This window comes from Opisthocomus hoazin, chromosome 1 (genome assembly GCF_030867145.1).
Source record: "Opisthocomus hoazin isolate bOpiHoa1 chromosome 1, bOpiHoa1.hap1, whole genome shotgun sequence".
Lineage (NCBI taxonomy): Eukaryota > Metazoa > Chordata > Aves > Opisthocomiformes > Opisthocomidae > Opisthocomus > Opisthocomus hoazin.
Window position 1 is genome coordinate 143667001 of NC_134414.1, and position 25654 is coordinate 143692654.

General features: G+C 40.2%; 1 protein-coding gene across 11 annotated transcripts in view; it reads right to left on the bottom strand.

Moving 5' to 3' along the window:
• Nucleotides 1-25654, bottom strand: part of SOX5 (SRY-box transcription factor 5) — a 649868-nt gene that overhangs the window by 59873 nt on the left and 564341 nt on the right. For all 11 annotated transcript variants that reach the window (XM_075439940.1, XM_075439932.1, XM_075439927.1 and 8 more), the window contains one exon: nt 874-1020. In XM_075439940.1, the coding sequence (XP_075296055.1) occupies nt 874-1020 (147 nt within the window). The remainder of the gene's footprint in view (nt 1-873; nt 1021-25654) is intronic.

Consider the following 25654-nt stretch of genomic DNA (forward strand, 5'->3'; position numbering starts at 1 on the left):
AGGATAAAAGACATGGACAGCATGCTAGAGGACACTAACAAAAAGAAAGGACAAGTTTTTATCAAGCTCTTGCTGTCATCTAGATGGGACTGCTTTCTCCCTGCATTCCTTAGATAAATTCTTCTTAGTTGTTCTGCAACACCTAAGATGTGCCATTCAATTTTGAACCATTACTTTTGCTTATCTATGGCATACACTGAGCTCATCTTCTTCCACTGGATATATTCTGTCTCTTTTCCAGGTATAACTAGGCACACACTGATGGTGTTACACAGATGTGACTACAAGATGCTAATTTGACCTCTTAAATGAGTATGGACCTAACTGCCCAGCTACAACAAAGATTATTCACCAGAGCTCATCGCTTCATGGACAGATACCAGCCCTGTTCTATGACACGACCGACACTGCTTTGGAGACAACTTCTTCCACAGACTCACACTGAACCCCAGGACAGGATCTGGCCGTGAAGGAGATGCCCCATCGCTTCCTATCTCTTGTTGACACCCTGCTAACCGGACTCCAGCTTAGCGTTCTGACAGCTGGAATAGAGGCTGGTCACCTCAGCCTGCTACCTGTTACTGCAGATGGAAGAAACAGCAGTGTGACAGCTAGGACACTGCAAGGGAAACCACTGGACCTCAGCTGACGTGGTGTCTGTTACTGACGTCACGTATGAACGGTTGTTTGGTGCTATTGTGCTGCGGTCCTCCTACTGGAAAAACAGCACTACGAATATTCTCCTATTTTAGAAAGCCGTCCCGAACAAAGACGCCTGCAACTGAGAGGCACACAGACACCCTTCAGAAAAAAACCCCACATGCAGGTACCCACATGGTCAGAAACACAATGCTGCAGGACCTGGTACAGTACCTTGCTTTTGGGTGGAGGACTGTTTGTGCTCTTGTCTGTGTGGATGCTGGTAGGGGATACAGCAGCACCAAGGTTACCCTGGGGCATGCCAGGTATCTTGCCTCCCGGAGACACTTGCATCGCAGCAAGTTGGGCAGCATACAACTGCTGTAAAAACAAACCAACAAAAAATGGGGAGGGGGAGGGGGGAGAGAGAGAAGAGACATCATCAATAAACAAGCAATATTCCCCAAACTTCTCCTACTGCAGATGATGTATTTTCCTTCTGATGGGTATTTTTTATTTAGCACACTGGTACATTTCAAGACAAGAACTGCCATCTCAACTTTTGTGACTCATTCCTCAAGCGATGAATGACAGACGTCACCATGAGAAATGTCCTAGCTTCCCTCTATGTCGAGGGATTCGAAACAAGGAACAAAAGCTAATCTTCATGGTTTGCCTGAGCCACTGGGCAATCTTTCCCTTCCTGAGACAACTTGGGCATAATAGCATCTCCACCAGCAATATGCATCGACCCCTAAGAAATTGATACGATGGGCTCTGTGCTACCATTTTAGATTTCTTTACCTTGCTGTGTTTGCTTGTTTGCACACGCTGTAAGGTGTTTGATACAGGGAATGTCAAAATTTTTGTTTAGCACTTACTGTGAGATCTCAACTCTTAGTTGGATCCTGGGGAATGCTACCGTCAACATAAAGATACACTGTCCATTAGCACCTAGAGGCTCCATTCTAGACCAAGAACCCTTTCTGTGATAGATTAAAAGCAGATACACAGTGAGAATGTTTTTCTCTTCAAAACTGAACTAGCAAGGCACTTTAAACACATATTTGATTATTAGCATGCAAATGCTTATAATCACAGTCATCTGTTTAAAGTTAAGCCCTACAGTAAGAGTTTAATGCACAGAGGTCAAAAGCACAGAGAAAACAGACAAACTGGCAGTGCCTGGAAGCTCCCCCGACCTCCAAACAAAAAGTGGAGAAAATAAACATGGTGGGCAGGAGAAGCAGCAGTTGTTGCTGCTTTGTCAATAGAGAGGAATTCAGGCGAAGCCAAAGAGAAGTCAGCTGCCTGAGACAGCAGGTAATGTAGTAACAAAGGCTTTCCCTCCTCGGTCACGGTACCGGTTTCAAAGACTCATGCTATGTATTATTTGTGCTGTGCAGTACATGTGTAATGCATAACACTGAACGATGGTGCTCTCTGCCTGAAGGTGCTAACAGAGCTTCTGAGATGCAACGTGACAAGAGATAACACGCAGGAACATGGAAGTGGATGTGAAAAAAAAAGGGGGCTTCAATAAGGTTCATCTAAGAAAGCCTTGTTAATGGTGCTTCATTGTTTTGCCGTTGTTTTTTAGCTAATTGTATATGCTGATGAAAGATCAAAAGTCAGATAGGAGGGCACAAAGAAATGCTAAGCCAAACCAGCAAGTTTGAAAGAGGGAAATGAGGATTCATTACAGGAATATTCCACATGGAGCTGTGCAAAAGGTAGACAGAGACAATGCCAACGCGAGTTCAGAGTACATAAGCCCTGTAGCAAACACTTAACTTGACCAAATGGGCAAGATATACTGCTCTGAGTGTCAGACAACTCATTAGGGGTGAAGAAATGAGTAATGAGTGTGCATCATCCCAAACTGGGACATGGTCCCACGGTTCCCTGTTCAAACTCTTCCCTTCACTGGTGCACAATCCTAGCCCTTTCACATAATTAAAAGTATCCCATTTCTGCCCTGTTAGGTGTAATCAGGCACCAAGTTCTTACTTCTTTCTTTTTCACTCTTTCTATTCTTTTCAGATGTTCTATTCTTTTCAGTTTTGAACCCTTTTTATTTCTTTTCTCTACTTTGATCACTGCTTGTTCCTTATTTTTCTGTAATTCTTAATCACCATTTATCCATCCCTTTCTGTTTAGTCTCATTCTCCTTCCCTATCATTCATTCCCTCATTCATTCAACTGTTCTCTGCCTGCTTCTTCCTCAAATTTATTTATTCATTCATTCTATGTGTTACCCCCAGTGAGTCTGAGCCAAATAGATGCAAATCATCTACAGATAAAAGTCATCAAAAACAATCCGGCCACAAATCAGTCACAGATTCAAATGCACAGATTTATCAGCTGAAGTTCATATCCATTCATTCTTTCAAAAGACAACTAAACCCAGCAGGGAGAAAGGAACATGCATCTGTGTGAACCAGAGAGGAACTGTAGCAGGCAGTTCAAGGAAAACCAAGCCAGCTTTATGTATGAATTAATATATCAGAAGGGCAACAGTTGTTTAAGAAATAGGATACATGGCTAGGGAACAGCTCAAACATAATTGGACTCTGGTGATGACAGAGTGGATCTAGGGAAGGCTTTTCCCTTTCTTTCTCTCCCTATTGAAAAAATGACAAAACAAATTGAGGTGACTACAGGAAAAAGACAAAAGAAAGTAGACCAGCTGTTGAGCAGGAAAGGTTCAAGCTTGTTGCAAATCCATAGATTAGAGATCAGAGAATACGGCTAGTCCACAAGCAAAGGTAAAAATAACAAAGTCCGTTTGGACACAGCAGTTCTGAGTCAACTGGAGATCACTGAGAGGCCATACAGCAACTGGCCTGTTGAGGACAAGCCTCCTGGACATTGGGGAAAACAGAACCCTTACCCTGAAAAGAGTGGCAAATCTCTACCTCAAACCTAGCTCTCAGCTTTCTGTTGAGGTTCAAACAGTGAAACACAAGCACTGAACTATATGAAATGCGCGTGCAATGTGGTGTCGAAGAATCTGTATCACTTCACACCTGCTCAGCAGTCACTGAGAAATGTGCTGGAAGTGATGGTTCCTCTTCCAGTATTGTCATCAACCACCTTTTTGACGATGCATGCAAAGCAGACGATGACTAAATAAGCTGGGGTATGAACTTCCCTATGCAACAGCCTAGGAGAAAGCCATATTTTTTGGTGATAAATGGAATGTGTGGAATTTCAAATATACGCTTTATTCTCAGTTCAGGGACAGGTATACCTCAAGGGACATCTCTTACAAGACAGTGAAGCACACAGTGTAGTAATAGAGTAATCTGGAAGGAGGGGTGGAAGAAAACCTATAAAGCCTTAATTCATGCTTTGTACAAACTTACATGCTCCTGCTATCAGATTCAACATCTCACCTCTAATTAATTCATTCTGAGAATTAAAAACAAACATTAAATAAAATCTTATAAGAGGTCCCTTGTTAGAGTGCCCTCTTAACAAGTCCCTTCTTGCAACACAAACCAACTATTCTACTGAAAAGCACCACCAGGCCCAGACCTAAAGTGAAAAACAACTAGTTTATGAAATTGCAAGGGTCTGAATCCTATTTAACCACTAAGATTCCACCTATATTTTCACCCCCCATTTCAAAAAAATGGACAGAAATACACAACACGCAGCACATTTCTTAGACTGTCGATATTTTTGAGCTTTGACATTACTGAACTTCTCCATTCACATTTAGTTGTTTTAGGACATGATGACCTTTAGCTTATACCCAGGGAAAGGGCAACAGTGTGACCAAGTGCTATGAATCAAGACGGCAAAATGACAACAATTTATGCATTCATTTCATAGACAAACTGAATTCAACAAAAGAACAGTTCTACCCCTACTTCCTCAACACAGTTTTAGATTTTGAAACGGTGTATCGTCTCTGTTGGAATATCCAACCATCATCTAAAATGTACCCTTATACTTTCCACAGTAGTGAAACCAAGACCTCAAAAAGTGCAATGAAAATGATGTTATTCTGTATCACTGCTGTAATACACTGTCCTTGTGCCTCTTAATTTGTACTCTAAACAGACTCCTGAAGCCACTCCCACTATCTTCAGCTAACCTAAAGGTTCAGCCCCAAATTCTAGCCCTCAGGGAGGTCATTTTGCTGCACTACAACTCACACAGGACTTTCAGTCTATGGGGCCTTGACTGCTTTATTGTGACCAAGGCATTCAGTTCGAATCAGTGCAGCACTGCTCGCTTAGACAAGTTTATTTTTGCTACACGTAATAAATAAAATAATATTCTGCATTTAATAAGATAGATAACACTTCTTCAAGAAGGCGGAATTGAGCTTCTGAAAAAGCAATTAAAAAGTAACATCTATTGTTTGTTTATAACTAACTATGTTTTAGCTCCCCTGCCCATGTGCAATATTGCATGTCTTGCTAATGTTTTCTCATTTACCTCTTATGAAAATCTCATGGAAGCAAAATAATCAGAACAAAAGCATAGTATGATACACTTTAAAATGCGCAGGAGGTATAGTTATTTTTGTAATGTTGCCCCTCCGATCTTCAGCTGTTTAACAAAAAATCCCCCTTCTCCCTAGGTCACCACCTAAACCATTTATAGTTCTTCCAATATATTAAGCAGAAATATTCAGCTGAACTCTCCAAATGGACTAGCTCTAACCGCTCTTGGCTTGATGACTCTGTAGTACATCAATAGCAAAGCCTTAAGGTTAGACTGGCTTTGAAAACTTTCCCCTTGGGCATTGCTGTTACATGTTAACAATGCTCGTTACTGCTTTGAGGGTACACTAAAAATGAATTCTTGTTCTATTAATACAGAAAATGAGAATGAGATTTAATAGCAATTTTAAAAAGGGTTGAATAAAGTGTTAGCAATTACATACGTAGAGATAGTTGATTCAAGTACCTATAGGCATTTGGATTACAGTATTATCTCTTATTAAAATATTTTTATTAGTGAACAGTAGAGATTAAGAGCTGTTATTAAAAAAAACCCACAGAGAGACAGAGACAGGTGGCACTGGAAACCAAATCAGTTACTGCAATAAATTTGTTTCTGATATAAACTACTTTTTCAGTGGAGTTACCACAGCGATGAATTTGCAAACCACTGTCCTTAAATGTTTGAACTGTTGACTGATCCAACACTTCAATTTCTTTGTCATTCTGAGACTCATCATTAAAAATATACACATGAATGGCCATGTTCTTTGATTTTTGCATAATCTAGGGGGAAAAAATGGTATAAATTGAGATTCTCTCATTCAGCATACATGAATTTCATTTTCTTTGCCTCAAATTTTATGCTTGTATAAGGCATGCAAACTGTTTGATTACGGCATAAAAAATTTTGGATCTGTTCAGGTGGAGTTTTTTATTTAAAAAAGGTCACAAGTAATTAGAAAGAAAACCGAATTCACTTGAACATTTGACATACATCCCACTGTAAGATAGGTTTTCAAAAGTACTGACAACATAGGAAAAAACATAACTATAGAAATTAGAATCAAAGCTGCCTTCATCAGTGATTGATAGCGATGCTTTCTAGATCTTCATTTAGCTCTTCGTTATATATCTGAAAGGTACAAATGCCAGATTTTCATCTTTTCTGTGTCTGAGTTTCCTTCAAAGATTGTTAGCCAAACATTTCAAAGGGACACACTGATTTGTACATTCAGAACTTCAGCAAAGGCTTTAATATGCCATTTGTTTGCACCAACTGGGAGGTTTTCAGAAAACAAAGATAATATGTGAATGCAAATTCAGTGAGCTTCTTTAAAACCTTGCCCAAAGAACCTGTTACAAGGCGAATTATACTCAGCTTCAGTGCTTGAATTTGCCAGCTTTCTCATTAAGCTAATTTCAGATAAGAACAATATAGCTCAAGATCCTGAGATTCACTTAAGAGTATTTTGGTTTATTTTGTTTTCATTTTATTTTGTTCTTTAGAATTCTGAGCCGAGTCGGATCATTACTACTGTTCTACCTACCGTATGTCTTTACCACACCCGTTTCGTAAAAGACATTGCCCTGGCTCCCAGTGCTGAGGTATGGATCTGTCCCCCAGAGACTCCTTCTGGCAGGGGACCTTGCCTGAACTAGTGTTTTCCTTGTTCACCAAGTCAAAAATAGCAAGCTGGATGAATTCGTCCCAAACTTGTGGACCACACAGAGATGAGAGAAGAAACACTAAATGTTGAAAAGCTACACTGTTCTTTCCCATGGCCACAAAACCCAGCTAACTTCCTTTGAAAACTCCCATCCTAGTTTGCAGTGCATTTAGCCTAAGGGGGGAAGACAGGTAAGTGAATCATGAATCAAAGAACAAAAACAAATATTTGAAAGTTAATTGTAATAGATGAGTGATATGCTGCTTTTAATCAGAAAGTATTGGTAGCACTTGGAGGAACTGCCTAGAGAAATGGTGGATTTTGACTCTTGGTGTTTCAGTCAAGATCAGATGTGTTCCTGAAAGCTGAACTTTAAACAAAGAGTTTATTATGACCAATAACATTTTACATCTTGTTTTGTCAGACTAGACAATCTAATAGTCTCTCTAGCCTTAAAAAACCTGAGACTTAGAAATGTTAAGAAAAACAAGTTTTCATTAGAAAAACTGTAAAGCATTCACCAACCGAACAAGGCTTCATTTATACACTTCTTGCATGCAAGTTACAAGCACAGCCTTGTAACCACCATCTCTCTCATGTTAGAAAAACATCACTTTTAGAATCAGTAACCACAAGTCTCCTTAAAATATGATTCTGGTAGCTGATCTCTAGGGTTCCAGGCCCACAGCCCTTATTCCTGAGAATAATCTCACTGTAGTCAACAGGACTGTTTTGCCCGTGCCAGGCTGAATGCACTAGTTCTCTTCTCATTTGGAACTTCCATGGTATGACCAACTGGGGATCCTTGGCATCCAGAAACAAGGCTGGAGTCCAGGTCGCTGAAAAACTGAATGAGCTTTAAGTCTGCTTTTGAAGTAACAAAGACTTCTGTTATCACTGCAGCACATTCAAAACAATGCCTGCTTTGCTTGTAAAACAGTGGATAAAGTAAAAAATGTAGGTACGATTTATGGTAGCTCTGAGTTTTGTGAGAAACTAATGTGATTTCGATGGACAGGACAATCATTTTAGCTAAAGCACAGCTATATTGGTATTTACAGCAGCTTCCATGGGAAAGACGCTAACCGTAACACTCTACAAATGTTAACAAATTCAGTTTTCCTTGAAAAGCAGTCTTTAGTTGTGTCAGTGGATAAATGCTATTCAAACCTTAGCAAGGTGAGGCTCAGCACCCATGACATCAACTGACCACTCCCGGTGACACAGGAAGACTGTAGGAAACTCCTGATTAGAGCCTAGACCTCATGTCTGCTTTGTCCCATGCCTTAACAAGAAGACAATCCTTCTACAGGATGTAACTGTAGGAACTTATCAATAGACGCTTCCTATCAGAGGCTAATAAGATCTGTTAGTTTCTGTGATAAAATGTCATTGTAAACTGTGTGTTTAAGATTGCCTGCTCTTTACAAATGAAGAGTTAACTGGAAAACTGTCCAAGTGGCCTACATATTCATACATATCATGTTCACACTATATGACAGTAATTGAAATAGAGTGACTATATGGAATGCATATTGGAGAGGGAACTTCTGGAAAAAGCTTGTTGGATGAAATCTTGCAGATGAACAGTGTCCCCTTCAAGGAAAGTAATTAATATTGTACAAATTTTAAAAAATATATAATCTGGCAACAATTTATTCCTACAGTTTGTTGTACAGCACCAGAATGTAATGTATTCTTGCTGCCATTACTATTATTTATTTTTATGGCAACAGAACTTCTTCTGTTAGAAAAAAAGATATAATCATTTCTTTAAAGTAAGGACATACTTTTGACAGCATATTCCTTAATGACTATACAGCAAGATGGGCAGTGGTACTGTAGAAGACAAACAAACAACAGGGATGTGTAACTCAGTATTAAGGGGCATTTGTTTTGTAAACTGTATTCCTTTTATCACCGACTATTCCGTGATGAAGAATAGAGCTGACTGTTCTGTAATGAAGATGAAGTGTTTGTATGAAGGTTCCACATGGAGACCTCTGTCCCAGTACAGCTTTTCCAAATTAAAGCTTGAAGTCAGTAAAGTGGCAGAGACATTATACTCTTGTAGGAAAAACCTCACTACTGCCTATTTGTTTACCACAAGTATGTTTCCCAAGAGATCATTTTTTGATATAGCCAGATTTTTGGCAACTAGCTCAGAGCACCTGACTCCAGTAAATGTAATTTCCCATTTGAGAGAACAAAATTCTATGAGTGGCCATTTGACAAAATACTTATTTCATATTACATTGCTTTACTTGACTGGTACTGTACACAATCATTCATTGTTATCCATTAAGTGACTAGAGTAGTTAATAAGCAAACACTGCCAGCAGAATTACTGTAAATAAGGTTCTATATATTTCAGATTGCTGAGCTATAATTAAGGCATTTCACTATTTTATACACATCTCCTTAAGCAACTCTTTTTCCAGTTTTTATTTATAGATTTTCTGCTCGCATTTTAAGTTGCTGTATTCAACAGGGAATTAAGTCAGGAAAACTCTGCGCCTGCTTTAGGACTGATATTGAATTAATTACTCCAAATCTGAATACTCTGCTTCTCCTGAAGTTAAGTGCAGAGCTCATGGCAGAAGGATTAAGGTCAACTGCATTTCTTATTTTGAGAACAGGGATTTGCTCACTTGAATGCTGATATGGTGTCAGGTTCTTGTATCTTGATGATTGTCAGGTTCCTTGGTGACTTGTCCCTCCTCTTCTTCAGGAATAAAGTAGCGAAATAGGGATTTTGCAGTAGATGTGGACCATGGCACTCAGCCTGCTCTAGAAACTCTTTTCTGACAAGCTGTGATAAGAACAGAGCCCTAAAATACTGAAGTCCCTCCTTCAAGGTAGCAGAAAGATGATTATCACCTACCAGAAGCAACAGTGTCATATTACCAAATGATAGTGTGTGGGAGGGGACAAGAAATGAATGAAACATCAAAATCTGCTGAAAAAAAATTCACTTGGATATTTTTCCCAGTGAATTTCCTAAAGCTCCCCCATGGTTATATCTTCATTTGTTAATTATGATACCAAACAGTGGAATGAGAAACATATTCTTTCTACTCTGTATAGAATATTTCTGAACCTGGAGTACCATGCAATTGTATCTGTTGACCTTGTAAGTACAAATTAACATTGTTCCTCAGTTATCTAACATGTACAGGAGCTCAGTGACATCTGCTGACCTCCTCCAAAATCTTAATATGCTCTTTGAACTGAGTTGCACTATATGGTCAAAGCGTCTGGATAAAGACACAGGAGACAGAGTGAAAAACTCTTAGTCCATTGTAAGCAACTTTCAACAGAGCTCACTTTCACAGGCACAGAGCTCCACAGCTACTCTCTTCCAGTTTGAGTAGATACTAAAGAATGTGACGTTTGTGCCTTAAAGGGGAACTAAGGACTGCATTTGAACTGCTTCCCTTGTGCCAAGCCTCCCTAAAAAGAAAACATAAAGGAGGAAGTACGGGTAGAAAAAGAATATTGAAAGGGAGGGACCAGTGATGGATAGACCATCCAAGCTGCAGAAGAAAGCGTACTTACTACAAGAGCTAAACTAAACCAAATTCATTCCTAGAATAGTTCTGAATAAATTTTTTTCCCCTTCCCTTTTTCCTTAGCAGGGAGCATTAATAGGATGTGACACAGTATCTTTATTCAGCTGCAGCAGTTATTTTATTTTATTTTTGGAGGTGGAGAAAGTAGAGCAAGGTTATTATTTGGGAGAGAGAAGAAAGTCAGTCCTGCAGTGCTGTCTTTCCAGTTTAAGACTTTCCGTACTGCAGAAAACTTTCAGATAAGTTCTATCAGAGTTCAACAGCACTCCATTTACCTCTCACGCAATTTTTGTTCATGTTCGTTGCCTTACATGCTCATTACCCAAGACCTCCAGCAAGCTAACAAGTCCTGTTTCATCCTCTGGGATCCTGCCGTGAAGTCATGTATCAATACGGGGCACCAGTTCTCCTTCCCTGCAGCACACTGCGATCCCTTTCCATAAGAGCAGAATACACAACAAGAACTGTGGAAAGCTCCAGCACACCTGTACTTTTCCTTTGGCTTTAACCCACATGGAATCCCCTCTTCTTCTACAATTGAAAAACACTAAAGAAGTGTTTGTGTTCTAGGTATCACTGAAGACAAAACTTGTAGAACAGGTCGATGAAACCTAATAGACCTGCAGGGAAATTGTAATTGCAACCAAGGACATAGAAGTTGACTCAAACTTTGATCTATAACATTTTGAGCCTCACTGAATCACAGCAAATCTGATTTGTGTTCCAAACCAGAAACCAGCTGAGTTTCGCTTTGGTCAGACTCCACCTAATGCTCTCAACAGTAAGTCCTATCCACTTTAAACTCACAGGAGTACCTAACTTCAAACTAGCCCTATTGCTATAAGCTGGATAACTTAGGTGCTTAAAAAAACAAATGCATGTTCGGTGAACTGGGATGCTTGAGGATAGGAGATGACAGGCTACAAAGAAGGGATGCTAAGAGTGCGTGGAGGAGAGTACCATTATTTGTTACCAAAATTGCTGAGGAGAGCTAAGAGAGTAGAAAAGCACCCAATTAATTTCATTATTTTGGAGTTTGCTTCATCACATCAAAGTCCCCCTTTAATAAAATGAAGTGGTAGCAACAACCCAATAGCTGTTCAATCTTTTTATTCTTTGATTTTATGATAAAAATGGGTGTGGTCTGTAAAACTCCCCCTCCAGTGGAGCCCATAAAACTCCAGAGAGCCCGAAACCTCTGTGAAGATTTGGCAAGCCTCTCAGGAAGTAACATAAGAAGCTGTTTTCTGGTTCATCTCATTATTTCCATGTTTACACTGATGTAATGGGAAGAGCGACACTTAACATATTCCATTAGGACATGTACAGCAGTTTAATTCCTAATTCTTAAGAGACGTTGTTCCCCCAGAAGTGGTCTCTGAAAACATCTGAAATCCCTCAGGATTCAGTTTCTGACTCTCACTGCAACGAAACCGCGAACACCAAGGTCCAATGACACTGCATGGTCAGATTTCAGCCCACGCATGAAAAGCCTTAAATCTAGCCTGAAATTCACGCCAACATGCCTCTTTTGGCACATGCTGTACTCAAGGTTTAAGAAGCCGCAGGCACAATAACATGCTTGAAAGTCAAAGGGAATTATACTTTGGTTTTATTTTCCTCACATGCTACGCAGCACCCAAGCACACGAAGAGCTTATACGATGAACTTTGGAACTTCACATTCAGCTAACAGGAATACAACGGCTGCTTCTAGTTTTACCAATCCATATGGACAACAAAGAGCTGCCGGAGCCCCATGTTCCCATATCAAGTATGAGTTCTCTACTTCTCAAACTGACAAAGGGAAATGCAATCTTCTCCACATTTCTCCACTGTCACCCCTCCACCCTGACGAAAGCTGTTAAGTCTTACCTGGGCTACCCTACAGAAGCGTCTTCTCTCTCCTTTAAATCTGCAGCATTCTGCTCTCAAATCTAGACAGGGTGAATGCAGAAATAGATCTCTCTAAACTCCTGTTCTTCAGGCAAAAAGGATACCATTCATTGGCAACAGGGCTGTAACCTCTAACTCATCTCTTAAAGGATTCTACATAGCCACATATCCTACAACCAGTGACGTGCATGATGTGAACACTACTTACGTAGTCACAAGTTCTATAATCCATTAGTACATCTGATCCATCTGTGACTATTCATTAAAGTTGATTTTCACAATTTTTTTGAGGCACTAAAGTAATTTTTTTAAAAAAAGACATAAAAACTGCAGACTCCTGAGGGAAAACAGAGTTTTTTGAAAATGGTCCCCTTGACACCAATTTTTAGTCTGGAAATTTTTATAACATAAAGGTGAATCTGCTTCTCCAAAACATTAAATACTAAAATTACTGTGCATGCTTAGGAGACATTTTTCAATTGTTAATAACGTGGCTGGGTTATAAAAAGAGGTAATCTGTATTTTAAATTGTTCATCTGGAAATTTGGATTAGGAGGAAAAAACCAGCAATTTTTATGTTTTAGAAAGCAGTACCAAAACACTAACATTTTTTCAACTCAAAACAACAGCCAAAATTGACGTAAAATCAAATTTTAAATTGCTTCTGGCTGAGCAGTTGTCTGTAAAGCAGAAGGGGTGGAAGCACCGAAGAGTTTGCAATGGATATACCAAGAAGCTCTTAACTGTAGTCACACTAACAAGAGCTACTATCCTGAAGTAATAACATTATCCAGAAATCTTTGTTCATTACCTCATTCCTGATGCCATCTCATTTCACTTGAGTTACTTGGGTCTGATGATGGGGTTAACAAGCGAGGAGGTGTTTGAGTGGGTGTGAATTAGGGGCGCTGCTAAAAGAGAATCTATTTTAACAGTTCTGTGTTTAATATAGTCTGAAGCTCTGTAATTTTTTTTCAGGTAAAATACTCACACGTTCCAAGGCTAACACTGACTTTGGCACAGCACAGATAATACCTAGATTCATATTACACGGAGTATTACAGATGGACTTGTGCTTCTATTGCTTTTCTCCCTATCATTCCACCACAAGTCTAACATAACAGGAATGCTAACACTTTCATTTCCTGTGTTCAGAAGTTTTCCTCAAAAAATTTGGATATTTACAGTGACCATGACAGAAAACATCACTGACAGCTTCTCTCCTGCCATCCCTGTACTCCACAAGCCGTCTTCACATGCTGCACAGCAATCCATTACAATATGTTCTAACATCTGCCTCCTCATATGATGTACGACCTATTTCATTGACCCTTTTTATGCTGCTCCAAGACTGGCTGTTCATTACAGTGGGAGGGAGAACAGTACTCATTGCTTCTTCATTTAACAACTGGTAAATATGTCTCCATTTTGTGAAAGACTGGGATCCTCCTCACTTCCCTCTGTATAGCAATGATCCCCTCCATACAGTGCCTTCCTTTATCGTTAATTACGTGTCACATTTCAATCCAGAACAGGGAAGGTCTCTTGCAGGCCCTCGCATCTATCATTAATATATTAAACATTTCTGCCAATTAAATTTTTCCATGACAAACATTAACATTACCCAATGTTTGTGACTCCAGCGTGGGAAGCATGAATAACGCAAGAAACAGTACAGTCCTCCATTACGCAGGGACACATCTTGTTTTTGCCAAAGTCAGCAACTATAAAATATCTCTCGACTTCTCCAGTTAATATCACGGCATAATCCAGGCTTGCAGTCAAAGTGATCATATTCACTACAAGAAAAGGAGCATCTAAGGTAGCATGGAAGCACTTCCCAATATCGTAGGCATTAAATACAATCGTTATTCTCACCATTTATCTTTCCATCGTGTATTTAACAACATTAACACACTTCAGGACCACTGTTGATTGTCCACTTGGCATGAAATGGAATGAATATGGCTACGAAAATGTAGGGAAGCAATGCCCTGACCAGCACAATGTGGTATCTCCTCTTTCCAAGCACAAAAATCTTAGCTGACACAGGGAAGCTACACATATTTGGTGGTTGTCTGCACTGATTCCAACTCTGCATCTTTCAGAAATTCCAACCAATTCCAACCACTAGAGAAATACAAAACCAGCTGGCCGTGAGGCTCCATGTCCCACCAGCAATCACAGAAATATTCTGACTTCGTTGTCCACTCTTAGTTGCTTACTAACTGAAATTAACTGGACAAATGAAAAAGGAAACTGAACCACAGTAGAGAAGTGACACAAAGTGGGGGTAATTGGGGGATCCACCTGACTAGGTCTGAGCTAATCACCCTCAGATCTCTTTATAAAAACTAGAATGGAACCTCCAGCTTTAGGTGAGATGAATTATATATGTATGGCATCCACGGCTAAAGATGATTCTCATCCCACCATCCCAAGTACAAACCAGGAAAAACACTAGCTAGTCTGTGCTCAGCGTGTCTATGTCATTTCTTAAATTCTGTGTCAGCAGCTGAATTTTTTGAAGTAAAATATATCTGTCCTCTCTGAAGTTCATGAAAAATACAGGTTTCCTTTTTTCTTGTTACACAATTAAGATGGAAAGTGACTTTGTCTTCCTCAAAGCTGTACAACTGGTAAGGCATACAGCTACATTTTCAGCACAGAAGATGTGGGAAAGGGCATATAACTCCCCCAAAGTTGCCTGCAAATTACTTCAGATTTGTGTAGAGAACATATAGGTTAACATAAAGTAGAGTGTGAACCCAAGGAAAATTAAGACAAACACTGACAGCTGGCCAATCCTGCCCTTCTTTACTGTGTTTGCCTCAAATATAGTTTGTTTGTAAGAATGCGTGAAATGCTTCTGAAAATAGCAGTTATACTCCACTTAGTTTTAACAAGCAAAGGAACATACAATTTACAACCCTCTTCAGAAGGATCTGATTTGCTAATAATATTCACGGAGAGGAGCCAGGAAGTTCCCAGGCGGAGTTAGATGCCTAACTTCTACAGTATCTTGCAAAATTTGGAACACGGCTGTTGCATTCTGACTTTTTTCTCATATGTCCAAGGTTACACTGATTTTATATAATGATTTCTTTTTAAAATTTATCTTCAATTTAATGTTCCAAAAAGAATGAGACCAATGCTTATACAATATACGGTATCTTTCTTTCAACACTGGGGTGTTATCACATTTCAGAAGGACACTGACACCAGCTACAATTTCTTTTTCGGAACAAGACAAGATGTAGCAGAGGGAATCTCTGTCACCTGCACCCCAGCAGTGACTGGAGACAGCCTCTCTCATCCTCCTCTCTCATCCGCCTCATAAGAGACTTTTGAGAAGCAGATTCATATCATTAGGATACAACAGACATATGCTGCATGGCTCATCCCCAATTAAGTAAGACCAATTATGATAAGATAGATCTTCGTCCTCAAATATACTTCTATTACGCAACTCTTAAGCCTTGTCCCCAATATTTAATATACCACAAGCACAGGAAGGATCCACAGGAATGGAGCTTCCCATCGCAGAAATAAGAACTATGACTGGAAAACAACAGTCATCCTCAAAGGCCTTTTGCTTCAATTTACTGTGTAGGAGGATTATGAGCTTAGAATCATTAATGTCCTAGAGGACGTACATCACAGATTTTCTCATAAGACTGAAAATATCTAACCTTCCAGTATAGTTTATAAATAGTGTCATTGTCCAAATCGCTTCCCTGGGATTCATTGTTCCCATAGATGACAGCTATCAGTGTCGTCACTGACAGCGTTTCAGACTTATGACCATCCCTGAAAGTAAAGCATTGCATAAACTGTAAATTGTTTTAACTAACAAGACTGATAAGTGTGAAACATTCAGGGATGGTATAAGGCGTACTAGCAGGATTATATGGAATTTGTAGACATGGGGGGGAAATCACTTGCTTTAGACTTCCACAGTTAACTGTAACATAATTAAATTGAATTGCCATTTCTGCAGTAGCAGAAACAAGCAACCCCAAGGACGGTAGCTGCTCTCATTAGCCTAGAGGAAATCTAAGAAGTTGTCAGCGGTATTATCCTTCCTCCCTCTCCCCCTGCTTGTCTTCCATATTCCGATGGCTGTTTATGAGCTCAGCTGTCATTCTTTGCACCAGGGAAAGATAGATGGGACACACCAACCCCAACCTAAGTGACCTTTGGATGTGACAAGATTTTTAGGTCAGTCCCGCTAAATGGAAGCCTTGGTGTATCGAGACTCGCCTCAGGGTGAAATTTCCAGTGAATTTATTATCTCCCAATGCCCTTTGGACTGCTTCCCACCATCAAACACCATGGCAGCACTCGGAACAGGAAGAAATACATTAACTGGAATCTGATCGTTTTAAAAGGTTACAGCTGCCCAAATATAATTTAATTTCATACTTGCCCTTTGAGGGTTTGGTGTATATTTTCATTTTATGACTGCAAATGATAAAGCTCTTAAGATTTCAGGCAATAAAAAGGGAAAGGAGGGAGAAAGTATTTTAAGGGTTAGAAGTCTATTCAGTTCATAGTCAATGAGCAAAGTGACAAATCAGCTATTTTTTAGTGTAACATTTCCTCTTTCTTTAATATTCATCCCTTTCTACACTTGATCACGAACAACACCTCTTCGTGAAATCAAACCTGTAATGCCACCCAGTGTGATATGAAAGAAACAACTGATGTGCAAGCACCTACCTGTCCTACAACCATTAAGGACCTGAATCAGAGCAGCGATTAATGTGAAGTGAAACGAACTTACCTGAATGAACTGATGCAAAAAATCAATCAGACTTCAGAAAATGCTTAAATTTAAGCATAACACCTTGAGTTTTAACTGGGTCGGCTATGGCTCGTTTCAGAATCTCTTCTTCTTTAACCTTTTCTGTCTGAGCTGAGGTCATGTATACAAGTTCATCTACCCATGCCCACACAGTCTGATAAAAACCAGGGTACCCAACACTGCTTTTGGGGCAGCATTCAGTTTGGTTACAGCCCCCACACCTGTGCAATAATGAAATGCTAATGCACAAGTAGATGGGATATGACAGATATCCTACTACACAAAACAAAAAGCTGGGAAAGTATTCTCTTTTTCCCACTTAAAGTGAAAGCAAGCACTATGCATTCATGCATAAGCTATCACACAAATGTGAGCTTTGCCAGCTTGCACCAGAGGTAGGAAATGCTGAGTACTCACGTCTGTCACTATATCCAATGAAAACTCAGCTACTGAATGAACGCCACCACACTATCAAACATTGTGATATAATTTTGATGACTGTTTCCTCGCCACAAAACTAATCACAGGAAAAATAAAACAGCAGTGGAAAGGAGGAAGGATTAAGTGTGAATGTTGCATAACCTACTTGCAAAGCCACCGTAAGAAATTAATTACTGCTGGGCTCCCATATCCCTTTAGGCCTCTAAAAATCTTATCCAAACACACATTGCGATACACCGTCTGAATTACTTTCGCCACCAGTATATCAGACCAGTGTATAGGAAGAAGCAAGGCTGCTGTGAGAATGGAAATGGGATGAGTAGAGCTGATTGCCCTAACAGGAATCCCAGTGCAGCTACCGGTGACCCAGCAGGACAGCGAGTTAAATGTGTGCTACACGTAACATGGCATACTGCTCACCCTAAACATCAATACACCCTGAGTTTGTAAAGTAAATATCGGGCTACTGAACAAATACCAATGCGGAACTACTGTGGAGAAAGAAAGAGATATTTAAAGACAGTTTAACCTACTACAAAATGTAGCACACCTATTACTGTTTCTATTGTGAATTTTCTAATTTTCAGAAGTTTAGAGTTTACTGGTAAAATCAACATCAGAGATAAAACAGGAGTTCAGCTATGTTCTTTTGCCAAATTCAGCTAGATCCATTTGGTTCCCTTAATGAAATAAATATGCTGCTGTATTCTATGGTAATGGCCCAAAACACTTTAATAACACTATCACAAGCTGTAATGTTTTGGTGCATTAATGGAGAACACACTGTTATAATTTGTAAAGGGCGTTTTGAGCCATGAAAGGGAAAAGAAAAACTAGGAAGAGGAAGAGAAAAGCTTTGTTGCCAGATGCTATTTTCACACTCCAGCGTGGAGAGAAGTGTAACATGCAGAGTGGACGCTTTGTCTTCAGAAGGGCACAGAGCCGCTGGCCTTGCTGCCCAGGCGGGCTGGGGAACAGCCGGCCTCCCCTGGCATGGCACCCATGGGGAGGAACACGGGGACGCTGCTTTTCAGGCCCTTGAGCCCGTCAGGTGGAGGGACGGGTACCACCCCTCGAGGCACCCCACGCTGCAGAGGGCTGACCCTCATTCCCTTGAGCACGAACTGGCAGTCCCAAGCCCCTCTGGGAGAAACAGGTCCTCCACTTACAGGCAGGAGCTGAAAACAGCCCCTCGGCAGCAGCCCCCAGAGACAGCTTGACTCCCTGCATACTTCTCTGCATACTTCTCTCCTTAGCTATCTAATGAACAGACAGGAACAGAAACAGTAAACCGTCAAACAAACAATTCAGTTCTGCAGAGCGAAAGGGATGCTTAGAAGCTAGTCCAGGAATTAGACTCAAACTCAGGAGACCAGCAGAACTCATGTGAGCTGCAAATGTAAAAGCTAGTCTTGAGGAGCACTAGGAGCTACAGGTACTGCTGCCTCCAAATTTCTTGTTCAGACTGATCTTACAAAATCCACTGGAGTGGAAAACATTACAAACCTCTGAAGGGAGAAAAGGAATTTGAGGAAACTGAGCCAGGTATTGGGGTAATAATTGCACTCTGACTTAACCTCAGGAATAGGCTTATGCCATCCAGGCACAACAGAATTATTAACACTCCAAAAGCTACATCTCCAGATACCGTGGTATCTTCTATTGAGCTAAGTTCAGTTGATTGCTTTGGAAAGAAAACAAACAGAACAAGCATTCCGACCTCAGCGGTTTGATTTCTAATCCTTAGATCTGCAGTCTACGGTCACTAAGTGTTTCACAGTTTCAAATTGTACCTAATATCAGCCTCCATTCATAAAAGATGCTAAAATACCCTGGCTGGGAACAGTCAACCCTGACAAGGAATCAGACATAAGAAAGACAGGATGACAATAAGAGCACGAGAACTTTTAACGGCTTGCACTGTTTTTCTTATATGCAATTTACATCACTGGGCAGTGACACGCTCCCTGTGTACACATTTACTACGCTGTTTGCTTATTTCTATCCCATTCTGCCTTGTCAGCTGGAAATGACCTAAAACTTTGGAGAAAAAAGAACTGTGATAAACAAGACTGTAGTAAGAAATAAGACATAAATCAAAACTCTTACAGGGTTGTATATTATATTGATTTGCATCTAACAACAAACCCTGTCATCTGACCTAGGTACAGCAAAGCTGGTAAGATTTCAAGGGAGATTTTCTCGTGTTAATTTTTGGGATGCGTAAAATGCAGTACTTTGATTTGTGGACCTAAAGGAGTGCCAGTCAGCAGTTCGCTTCGTGTAAGGCAGCTTTCCTCCGTGTTGTTATTTGTTATCTGTAGCACTGTTCCGCAGGCTCTGCAGAGCGTGCGTGCTGGTGGTTTGCAGTTTGCCTGTGTGTCTGTCTGTCACAGCGTTCTGCCGAGGCACTGTAAATACACACTATTGGCAGAGCTCAGCATGAAGACAATGAAGTCCCAAAACATCCAGAAAAACTCACTAGCCTGATTCCAGCTCCCACGTTTGGTAGGAGGCCCATAACCCCCCCAGTTTATGGTTTCAGAGCGAGCGTCCCCGCAGCCGGCCAAGCCCCACTCGTGCGGTTTCCCGCACTGGTGTGTGTGTCCTGTCCCCCCCGCCCCGCTTGCTCAGGATTATACAATCTCATTTGCATGATTATATAATCTCCTTTTCAGCAACATTCCCCTGAAAAGAGCAAACAGCAGAATAGGAAAACCAGCAGCCGAAGCCAACTATTTCAAAACCCGGCATCTGGAATGTGCACAGGGCACAAAGGTGGGGGGGGGAGTTTTTTTGGTGTCGTCACCAGATTTTTCATACAGATTTCTCCAAGGAGAATTAATTCCAAATGAATGCAAGCCACAAAACACTGTGCTCTGTGAAACACAAACACTTCACAGGTTTGCTCTGGTGCCAACAGAGGGAGGAAGGCATCGTTCTGGTTACCTCAAGGTGTATGTACAAAGGTGGCTACTCTCTTCTTTCTCAACAGAAGCTACTTTGGGGCAGTGTAAGACACTTCTCAGACTTCTTCCCCCAGCTGAAGACTGTGGCAGGCAGGTGTTGCCATTGCTGCTATTCTGACACAGGTTTTATCCTGCGGCTGGTTGAACTCCTAACATCGACATCACCATTCCAACCATCCGACTTCCCGATTATATTGCACAGAAGAATAACCAAAGTCCTAGCTGAGACACATGCCTCCACTCCTCGAGTTTTCTCTTCTTTCATACACTTCAGACTTTGTTCTAGACAGGACACGGTGTAAGTGAAGACTGTCATATTCCAATCTGCAAACAGGCTCTTCTGCTAGCTGCTAAAACTACTTACGATGTCAGTTACTTCAGCAATATTCATCTAAAATTAATGCCTTATAAATAATCAAGGAGTAATCTGCTTCCGTCTGTCAGGCTAACCCCAAAAAGAAAGAAGTGTAACATTTTTGCGAGAGAAAAGAAATTAAGGATGACCTGACCTCGCAAGGATGCCTGCCAGACAGTTTCAGGCTCTCTCTTGCATGACCTATTTTTCCCTGCTCACACCGCAGAGACGTTTCAAACCAACGGCCAGTAATTTAGACTGCTTAAAGCACAGGGGTTGCCACCCAAACAAAACAGTTGGGCATCTTGATGGCTTTGTCAGGTTTCCAAAAGTTTTTAGTGACTTGTTATCTCTTTTCAAGTTGAAATAGAGCTCTATTTATCTAGTCCTTAAAGGACAACGTCAAATGTCATGCTTTTCCAGAAATTAGTGTGCTGGGTATGGATCATGGCCTAATATTTTGTTGCATATCACAGCATGTGAATGGCTCATGGGAAGAAGTAAACTGCAAGTATACATCTAGTATACTTGGTGTTTCAGCTACAACACCAACTAACACAAGGAATAACTTATAGCTAAAGAAACTATTTATAGTTTACGTAAGCCTTCCTATAGCCTAAGTTCCAATGCTGGAATACTTTCAAGCCGCTTTTGAAAGATGCTCAAAACTATTGCCTATTAAATTCCCATAAGATTTAGACAACATCTGTTTCTACTACTAGAATCAGATTCTGTACCAGCTATGAAGATCCACATGGTCTGTAGTATGAACTACTTAATATCTGTGATTTTCAACCTTTCCGGTTTGAGAAATCCACAACCTTCTTAGTAGAGACAAAGACCAACATACCATGACACACAAGCCTATCTACAACAGGCGAACTTTTCTGAGACACCTTTCAGACCCATTAAAAGTATTAATGGCTCCCTAGCATAAAATCACTGAATTCTACCATTATGAGATATTTAAGGTCACTACAAGAAAAAGGCAAAGAAATGGTCATCTTTTGCTAATTCACAGAAGTCAAGGAGATAACAGAAAGCTTAAGAGAGAGAAAGACAAAGGAAAATGGAAACAACGCAAGAGATGAGGACAAGGAAAAGCAGAATAAATGCGTGCATATGGAAGACAAGGCAAAGGACTGTGTTTCTTCATGCTGGGGCTTATATGTCAAGAGACAACAATATGAAGCTGAAAGCTGGCAAATATGAAACAACATGAAAAAGACCCTGCTTGTGCTATTTCCATTGTCCAAATGTCAAACGCCTTCTGGGAACCCGGGGGGTAGGGGGAGGAGTAATAGCTGTATAAGCATCTTGTAACAGGTTCTTCCTAAAGGGGATTTCTTGAAAACTGCTAGGCTCTGATGCTAGCCCATACGGGCTCAGGAAAGTCAGAGAAAACGCTGGCTGCACTTTTTCCAGGCTATTTGCATATGTTCTTTAGTATGCAGAATGTCTCTGTATGTAATTGAATTGTTGTTTTTGCCTCTATTAATACATATGCAAATGAGTCACTACTGCAGCTGTGCTGTATTAATCATATGTGTGCTTCTGTCTGTCTGCCCTGCAGGCTCAGGGTCGGAGGGAGGGGGACGAGCGAATTCAGTCTCTTTAACCTACAAGAAAACTCACTCATGCAGACAGAGGTCTGCTAGCAAACAGCAGGTCTGAGTTACAACTGGAAGGAAGATAGGCTGGTCATTTTTCAGGCTTTTTCATTTTTCGTAGATATGGATGGAATCTGAAAGTTATGCAGAAAGGACTGTTAATCTAGATGAAATGAATATGCTGCCACTGCTAATTCTTTCCCCTGGAGGGCTGGGGAGGGAGTTATAATCTGACAACCCACAGAGTAGCCTTGATATTGTTTTACCATGTGTATTTACGGTCTGTAAATGTCCACTGTGTGTATGTTCAGCTACGCAGAGTGCTCAATAAAATACAAAGCATTTATACACAGTCTGCCATAATCCTTGTCTTTCATAAATTGACTGGATTCCAATAAAATTATGTGACCAAGCTTTTCATTCAAATCTATTTTGACAGAATATATTGAGTTTACCCATAACATTGTATAAGATTATATCAAAAGCAAGTACAGGCTATTTAGACGCCAACTACAAAGCACATTTACCCACCACGAACAAGATTTATTTGAGCTGATATGTTCTGTGGTTCATGCTTTTATGCAATCTATCACGATCTCTAGCTCTCAGCAGGTATCCGCAAAGTGAGGACTAGTTGCATCCTGGCAGTGTGAGGCTTGCTTTTGAGTTACTTGGGAGGAACTTTGTCTGTTTAAAAACACAGGGATGCTCAAAAACACTCTTGGAAACCGATAGCCCCTCACCCAACACCTTACTCACACAGTTTTAAAAATATTTTAAAATCATCACCAAGACTTCCTAATAAGTAAGAAATCTTGGAAAGTTCAAATTTTTGAAGACAACTTGCCCCACACCCACACAGAGATCTTCACGCTGTTTGGATGGTTGTAGCTTTGCTTACATGAACAGTACTATGCCCTGTTTTTCTAGCTGAAGAACTGGACCTTGGTCTTCAGCAATCTCTTTTAAAATGGCCATCTTTGCTACTCATTTGCAGAACAGGTGGCGAATTATCTAGTGGCCAACACATTCACTTACAAAGCCAGAAAGAAGTGGCAGACAGAAGCAGGGAATATAGAATCTGCATGAACGCAGCAATTATAAAAACTATTTAAAAGGGCATCCAACAAAAATGTATACATATTATGTTGTTTTATTACTCCTATTATTACCATTATTTGTGATGGCCATCAGAAACAGCATAGCAATACACTGAGCTAATGGCAGATGGACAACTGCCATATTTTGGTTATGCTAATGAGCAATGTTGCTTTTCATGTACTTAGCTGTTTTTTTTCCCCAGATGTGTGTGCTCACAGTGAAAAACTAATTCCACTTTTTTATGCTTAAGTGGATTGCGTGAGTTTTATAATATTGTCAATAAACTGTGCACTAATGATTCATTCCCTACAAATTAAGCTGGAGTCCTATTAATAAGAACAGGTAAAGTAGAAAAGCAAACAGGGAAAGGATACTGACTCTTCCTGTTGAAAAAGTCAGCTTAGATGGTATTTAGAGGTAGACACTGCCCAGCAAATAGAAGGAATAACTTTGCACTGCTAAGAAATTATTTACCTTCTTGTAGGCAAGGAATTGGTTACAGTAATATCCCAAAGAGATCATGAATATAGATTAGAGAGTAAATCAATAATGGAAAAAGTATTGCCATCTCTTGGCTACATTCCGTAGAGACACTTATGGGGCATGAGACTATTCTTCTCCATCAGAAATAGTTCGTATGTCTTTGTAGCTCTGGGGAGTTGGCCCCCCAGTCAAGGAAAGAATCAAGCTTTCAGTATTCACTGAACACTACAGTGTTCATGTAGTTTTTTCAGCATCTTCTTTCACAGAATTGCGGTGTTGTAACACTGGAAGGCCAACTGCTTAATCTGGTCAAAACTGGTTATGTCTACAGAGTATAGTAAGAAATCAGAAAGAGATATGCAAAAAAAAAAGTATAAGGTGCTTGACAATTAATGCATGAAAATATAGTGCCACCTCTTTAAGAGAGAAGGGAACTTCTATCACCAGCAACATTTCAAATGAAACTTAAGGAGATATTTCAGAGAAATAAACTGACCTGGCAAGTGGAGTGATACAGCTCATCCCTGCAATAGTGCATCAGCCAAAAGGAAGTTAGCATGTCAGAAAAAAAATGGTATCTGACTGAGCAAGCAGTCCTTGTGCTTTATTTTTGTTCCATAGGCAACAGATGTTTTATCTAATACTTGTATGACCATTGGAACAGTCTATCTTCTGATCAGTCACTGTATACTTCTTAAACAGCTCTATCCTTTCCATTTGCTTCAAGTAAAACAAACATGGAGACCACAGATGACTATGTGACCCTTAAGCTATCTAGAAGCAAGGTTTTCCAAAGGAAAATTTTTAGTGAGTCAGACACCTAAATAACAGCAAAATGAACAACTCTGAGAAGCACTCAGACTCCGAAGGGGTTTAGTTTTTCTCAAAATCTAGCCACTTATGTCAGTGCCTGCACATGGTCCAAATGCTTCTAAAAATGTGGTCCAAACTACATATGCTAAATTCCATTGATATTCAGCCCTTGGTATGCATCCTCCCACACTAGTGAAAAGAACGGGTTTGTAAGTAAGAAAAAAAAATTGACCCAAGTACTTAACAATGAAGTGCACACTAAAAAACTTCGCCAAATTTGTTTTCCAGACATGCTTGAGGTCTACATCTGCTCATCATCTTTACACAACTAGCCAAAGAGAATCAATCAGGATTCATCAAATGGCTGGTCTTCAGAACTGAGACCCAGCTAAAATGGTTTTCCACTCCTATGCTGACATGAAGTTCTCTTGATCCATATACTGATAGGTTTTGTCATAATGTTGACCACAACCACCAATAATCCTGATGTCCTGTTTCATGCTAAGATGAAGAGTGAAGAAAGTTTGAACTTGGGCACTCAGGACTTCTTGGGGTGTTCTCCCAAGGGCAGATGTTTGCAGGAAGTCTGTATTTCATCAGGTTGCTATACTGTTTTGACAGGACACAAAATGTCCATACAGTAACGCTATAAGGGCAGCTGTCATTATACATCCAGCATTATCTTTCAATATAGTTATGCGTATACACAGCACTTGTATTACTGCCAATTAATCAGTCATTGTCACTATCTAGTTATCAAACAATCTGGGAGATCTGAACCATTTGCACTCCTAACGGTACAGATTCCTCCCAATTTTCGGATCAGGTGATTAGCTCCC